Source organism: Plasmodium inui (assembly GCF_000524495.1).
Source record: "Plasmodium inui San Antonio 1 unplaced genomic scaffold supercont1.20, whole genome shotgun sequence".
In the NCBI taxonomy this organism is placed as follows: Eukaryota; Apicomplexa; class Aconoidasida; order Haemosporida; family Plasmodiidae; genus Plasmodium; species Plasmodium inui.
Genome location: NW_008481854.1, coordinates 152,406 through 158,816, shown reverse-complemented (window position 1 = coordinate 158,816; position 6,411 = coordinate 152,406). Strand labels below are relative to the sequence as shown.

At 47.1% G+C, this 6,411-nt stretch overlaps 1 protein-coding gene across 1 annotated transcript in view; it reads right to left on the bottom strand.

The window, feature by feature from the left end:
- C922_04153 (hypothetical protein) overlaps window positions 1-6,411 on the bottom strand; it is a gene marked incomplete at both ends in the record, with an annotated part of 8,078 nt that extends 1,667 nt beyond the window's left edge. Inside the window, one exon of the mRNA XM_008819738.1 lies at window positions 190-6,411. Within this exon, the coding sequence (XP_008817960.1) occupies window positions 190-6,411 (6,222 nt within the window). The remainder of the gene's footprint in view (window positions 1-189) is intronic.

The following is a 6,411-nucleotide window of genomic DNA, read 5'->3' as shown; positions in this document are numbered from 1 at the left end:
CTCCGATGGTTGCTTCTCCGATGGTTGCTTCTCCGATGGTTGCTTCTCCGATGGTTGCTTCTCCGATGGTTGCTTCTCCGATGGTTGTTTCTCCGATGGTTGCTTCCCAGCCAGTTCTGCTGTCGCCGCCTCCTGCTGCTCCTCCTCCTCCTCGTCGTCGTCGTCCCCTCCACCCCTGTTATCCGCAACGGAAGAATTTCCACCATTCCATTTCATATCATCCCAACGGTCCTCTCCTTGCAAAGGGATTGCACTGCTGCGGTTGTTAAAATGAATAAAGTTAAAATGATCACCGGAACATAACCTATCTTGCTTCATATCGTCCCTATGTGCTAGAGGACTTCTCCCGATGAAGAGTCCTCCCGATTCCTTACTATGATGCAACCATGAATTTTGTGTGTCAAAATATTGGCTGTTAATTAGGACGTCGTTCGGTTGCTGCTGTTGGCTTCCCCGCGCCTCACACATTAGCACTTCACTCATATTAGGGTCACATACTTGCATCATCGCTTCCGATCTAAACTGTGACTCCATCATTGAGTTAGTCCTATCATCACTCAACACCTCTTCGCTACCATTGGTAGCCCCTTTGCCCCATCTCGCCTGCACTATGGGTCCCTCTTCGCTCACCTGTGCGTTTGACGTTTTTTTCCTTTTAAGCGTTTTCTCACACTCCGGCTTAATGGTGAAATCCATCTTCAGATCCGCAGCCCTTCCACATGAACCTGAACCAGCTACACCTCCTACCGCTCCTACCGCCGCTATTGCTCCTACTGCCCTTACCGGACCTACTGCCCTTACCGGACCTACTGCCGCTACTGCTCCCTCCGCTATACCATTCGAAGTCAACACATTGGAGAGTCTCCGTTTCGTCGTGGCGTTCACCCAGGTGTGGTTCACTGCCGATTTGCCCCTCTTACTGTTATTATTTCTCTCCTCTTTGTTCCTCCCATGAATTGTGAGACCCGTTGATGCTTCTTCCACTGCGAAGGAACCCACTCTGGCAACTGCACTAGAGACCCCTCCTTCCCATGGGCCTATCTCCCCCACAAGATAGTTGTTGTCTTTGCCTCCCCCTCCCTTGGACTTCCCTGCAGGGATGATTCCCTTCCTCTTCACGTTCTTCACGTGCTTCTCATTATGCAGACACACGCCCTCGTTACTATGAAGGCTGTTCTTTCTGGAGAGTTTTTTCATCTTACATTCCAAAGTGACAGGCGCAGCGGAATACCTCCCAATCTGCATGGGATCCAGATGCACACCATTCTTACTGCTAATTGCTTCGACATTCCCTGTGTCCTTCCAGTTTATATTTTTTAAAAACTCGAAGCATTTGTATAGACTCTCTTCAGAGGTCTCAATTTTAACACTATTTTCGAATGGGTTCTTCATGCTGTCATTCGAGCCCGAGTAGGAGACTCTCCTGACCGCGTCGCCGTCGTTGCTCGGTTGAGGGTAGAGCCCTACCACGCTGCTACTCCTACTATCCACGTTATGTATATCGTGGGCTTTCACTTCGCTTAGCTGAGCAAGAGATCCCACTTCGCTTAGCTCAACAAGGGATCTCACTTCGCTTAACTGAAGAAGGGACCCCACTTCTTCGTCATTCTCCTCCTCCTCTTCGTCTTCTTCGTCATCATCATCCTCTTCCTCCTCCGGATCCTCCTCCTGCTCTTCTTCTTCCTCCCCCCGTTTGCTACTACTCGCGCTGCTCTTTCTTCGAAGGTTCACTATCTGGCCGTTTTCACCAAAGGAGTTGTAATAATCCCTGTTAGAATTCAGGTTGCAATTATATTCAGCGGCCATCTTGTCTCTTCTTCCCTTTAGCGGCACCCAGATTGATGGCACCCTTCTGGGTTCTCCGTTCTGTAAGTTCCTTTCGTTTCTCTCGCTGGGGTGGTGCGTCTTCTCTTCACTGTTGAATTTGAGCAGTGGGCTATCCATATGGAGGTTAGCCCTTTTTCCTTTTTTCAGTTTACCCATTGCATTTGCGTGTAAAATTTGCCAATGGGCGGACTTTCCTTCGTGCAGGGGAGGGTCGAACTCACCCGTGGCGGAGGCATTAAAGGCTTCTGAAGGGGGGTCATGACCCAGATTGGAGAACCGCTCATCACCAGCCGCCTCGTCACCAATCGCCCTACCACCCACCTCGTTACTGTTGCTGGGTGGCGGCGCGGTGATCATACTACTGCACGTGGCCGTGCTTGGCTGTTGATTCTCCAGCAGGCCCACTTCGTCGAGCGTGAAGTGAGCCGGGTTTTGCGACAGGAAAGGCACGCCGTCCGATTTGTCCATTCTTTGTATGCTCTCCACCTTCTTCTTCTTCCTCCTCTCGCCCTTCTCGCTCCTTTCAATCTTCCTCTTCTTTCCGTTCCCGTCCATACTATCATTATAAACAATTTCGATGATGTCAGAATTGATTCCACTGTAAATGAGGTTCTCCTCGTTCTTCACTAGGAAGCATAATTTTTTGTTTGCGCTGAGAATGAATTTGTAATTCTTTGGCACGACATACCCGTCGGACATATTCTCAAGAACAATAGTTTTATTCCCTTGAGTCTCGGCTCCGTCTGTGTTTCCATCGATGTTCTGTGCAGTGGTGACGCTTTTGCTCAGAGGGGGAGACACACCGGTCTTGCGAGGAGGATCCCCACTTCGTCCACTTCGTCTTCTTCTTTTTCTTCCTCCTCCTGCCGCTTTTGATAGTCCTCCCCCTGCGGTGCCGCTCTGCACATCGCTAAACATTTTTGCGAAATAGTTTTGAAAGAAGTGCCGCAGATTGATACAGTTAAGGTGAAAAAATTTTGACTGCTCAAATTCACTTGGATCATAGTTTCTCTCCAGCTTTTCCATCAAGTGGGCGACAATTTCGTCTTTGGAGTTTCTCTTCGTCTTGTCATTACCCACGGATCGATGTTTCTTATTTCTCTTCATTCTGCTCAGGGATATAGTCAGGAGAAAATCTTTGAAGTTGAAAAAGTTTTTCGTCAAATAGTAAAAATCTACGCACTGTTTTGTGCTCTTAAATTCCAAGTATTGACTGATTTTTTCGAAATTTTTTGGATAAAGGATGTACTTGTCTAGGAAGGTTTTGATCTCCTGTTTGTCCCAGATGAAGTTTTTCTCGCTCTGTGCGTCTTTGCAGGTGAAGGGGTTGCTCTGGGCGTCTCCGGACGTGGATGGGTTACTCTGGGGGTCTCTTCCGGTGGATGGGTCGCTCCTGCCGTCTTTGCAGGTGACCGGGGCATCCGGTACGATGGAGCGGTTGTTCTCATTGCAGTAGAGGACATTCCTTTCGAGGGAAAAGAGTGGCATTTTGGGGCCCTGCATGCAGTAGAGGTAGGGGAGGGCCTCCACCAACTGGGCGTTTTTCCTCTTCTTTGAATAGTTCAAAGAGATACAATTTTTACGCCATGTAATACACGGGCCCGTCAAATTGGCATATTTTATGTTCATATAGTCTTTCTTCTTCTCCTTTCCCCTTTTCTCCATCACGTTACCATTCTCCTCCCCACCGTATCCATCGTCATCGTCATTGTCGTCGTCATCCTCCTCCTCCCCCTCCTCCTCATCATCAGCAAAGGAACCTTTCAACCTAAATGAGCTGTACGCTAAATTCTTATTGTTGTGTTTGAATCCATATGGTAGCGGAACGAAGATGTTCGGATGGTCATATGCACGTACAGGTAAAATCCCCCATGCAAAAATATTCTTCTTTTCTCTTTCTTTCTCACTGATTTCAATGTCTTCTTTCCACATTCTGAATATGTGTTTATACAAAGCGCTATGTTCCTTCATCATTTTTTCTAGTTGTTTTTTTCTTTCCACATAGTAAAAAACGGTGGGATGAATATTTCTTGGTATGTCTTGGCTTCCGTCTTCCAGATTAAACTCTCTCGTGTGCATATGCGTGACGTAGTATTTGACCGTCACTTCGTCGTTGCTGCTGCTGTAGCTGAGCATGTCGTTGTGGATAGTCAAGTGGTATGTCTCCATGTCGTCACCCACAGTTGTTGCTGCTCCTTTCAATCCGTTCGGAATGAATTCCTCCTTCACGGTGGGGTATCCCTCTTGGTACTGCTTCTCACTTTCGCCCTTCACTTTTCCTTTACCCTTATCTTTGCTTTTTCTCACTTGGGAGGCCCCCTTCATACCTGCTGCTTTCCCCCCTTTGCTGCACTCCTCAATTTCGCCCAGTCCTTGGTGCACTCCGTCTGGGTAGTACCTTTCCTCCTCCACATGGTAAGCTTTACTTTTATTTTTTTTCTTCTTTTTTTTCCCCTTGCTGGAATACAGTGCATACTTCTTGCTCACATAGTTCAGCAGAAACAAAGGGGAAAAGGATGCACCCCCGGACGAGTTCCTTTCCCATTTCGTTACAACTTTTTCTAAGTGAGTAATTATGTCTTCCACGTCGTAACCCATGTGATCATACTCCACATTGTTAACGTAAAAATAGTGGTACTTCTTCTTCTCGTTGAGGGTTCGTTTCAACAGGGCCCTCAAGAAGATGTTATTAAAACGGTGGTTGTCGTCAAAGGCCCTGACCGTGCCGCTTCCGCTTCCCCTGCTGCTTTCCGATTTTTTCTGTTTTCCACTTTTTTTCCGTTTCCGCTTTTTTCTCTTTAGGAAGAGGCTCCTGTACCTGTCGATGAGTCCCCCGTCGTGCTCCAGTCTCGCGCTGCGGTCCGCCGCGGGGGGGGATAGCCCTCCGCTGGGACTATCCCCAGTCAGAGGCTCTCCAGTAAGGGGCTCCCCGGTGAGCGGCGCCCCTGTGAACTGCTCCTCTCTGAATTTCTCCCCCCCATGAGGGCACGCACAACCGCTGTGCAACCCACTCGCCGAGACAAAATTCAAAATTAACTTAATTTTCTTCCCCAAATTTAGCAAGTACGGGGGAACGTACTCCCTCTTAAGGTAGAGGCAAATATGGTTATCCCTTACAAGGTAGCTCTGATTGGCGCTTCTCATTTCGTGTGTGTTCATCGCGGGGGCACTTCTCCTATGGCCAGTTCCCGCGGCATGATGAATGCTCATCAAATCGTATTCCTGCGCTGGCAAATAATCATAAAACTTGTTCGATTTCTTATTCATAATAAAATCGTTTATCACTGGTTTTTCCCTTCTTTCCTGAATCAGTTCGCAGGAAAAAACTTTACTTATGCTCACTAGAAAGGTTAGCATATTAACGGTCATAATGCTGGTGTTATTTTTCGATACATCCTCATTTATCTCATTCTTCATATTAATCCAGCAGACGTTTCTGTTTCTTTGGTCGTCTACTGGGTTGGACCAACTCCACAGGGGTGTGTACTCTGGGAGGTTTTTTCTCGGATTGTTACAGCTACTCGGGGTGCCTGTTCCAAGCGGGCCTTTTCCAAGTGCGTCACCGGTTTGGTCCCTTTCCTCGTCCTGACCGTCCCACGCGCAGGGGTAACTGCCCCCGATGGTCTGTGCTCCAGAATCGCTCTTATTCAGCGGCGACCCCTGTGCTGACCCCTGCCTCGGCCCCGGCTTCCGACTCTTCCTCTTGCAGCTGAGGAAATTTAAGAGGAGCTTCTTCCTCCGCATCCTCCTCATCTCCTGTCTGTAAATCTCATTGTTATCATGTTCCCGAAAAATGTTGCCACACAGGTGGGTGTCTTTATAGTATTTATTTCGGAGCAAGGCCCGATACAGATCCATAAAAACCCAATTTTTAACCTGCACATGGTCACTTGAGAATTCATTGTGATGACACTTATTGTTCATGCAGAGACAATTGTCTCTGAAAATTTGTAGAGGAATGAACGAGTTTGTAAAGTGGTGAGATGAATGAGCGTTGGTACTTTTCCTTTTTTTCTTCTTCCTTTTATCGTGCCTTACAATTCTGCTAATCTCTTCCTGTTCCATTACCTCCTCCTCATAGTCGTTCTGCCACGGCTGCTTATGCTGCTGATGGTGGTGATGGTGTTGATGTTCTTCTTCTTCCTCTTCTTCTTCACCTTCTCCTTCTGCTGCTCCTTCTTCTTCCCCTGCTTCTTCTTCTTCTCCTCGTAGCTGTACTTCATCCTTATTGTAAATTTTCAAACTGTTTTTATTTTTTGTAAAATCTGCTTTGATTAAATCCTTTTCCATCTTTAATATTGCTATGTCATCATTGTTTTCCTCACTGACTCGTTTGATTTGTCTGGTTAACTCCTTCGTCATCTTATGCAGCGCCAGCGCATGACTCTCTTCAAACTTTAGGCTGTTTAAATTTGATAGCAGTTTCTCCAAATGTTCGTGCTGCTCCTCTAACTTGTGCAGTCCCTGCTTCATTTTCCTTTTCAGTTTTTTCAAAATCATATATTTTACCTGCTTCTGTTTGTACATATTTTTTTTCGAGGCGCGCGCGCCGCCATTCTCCTTCCTGTTTTGGCTTTCCTTCAT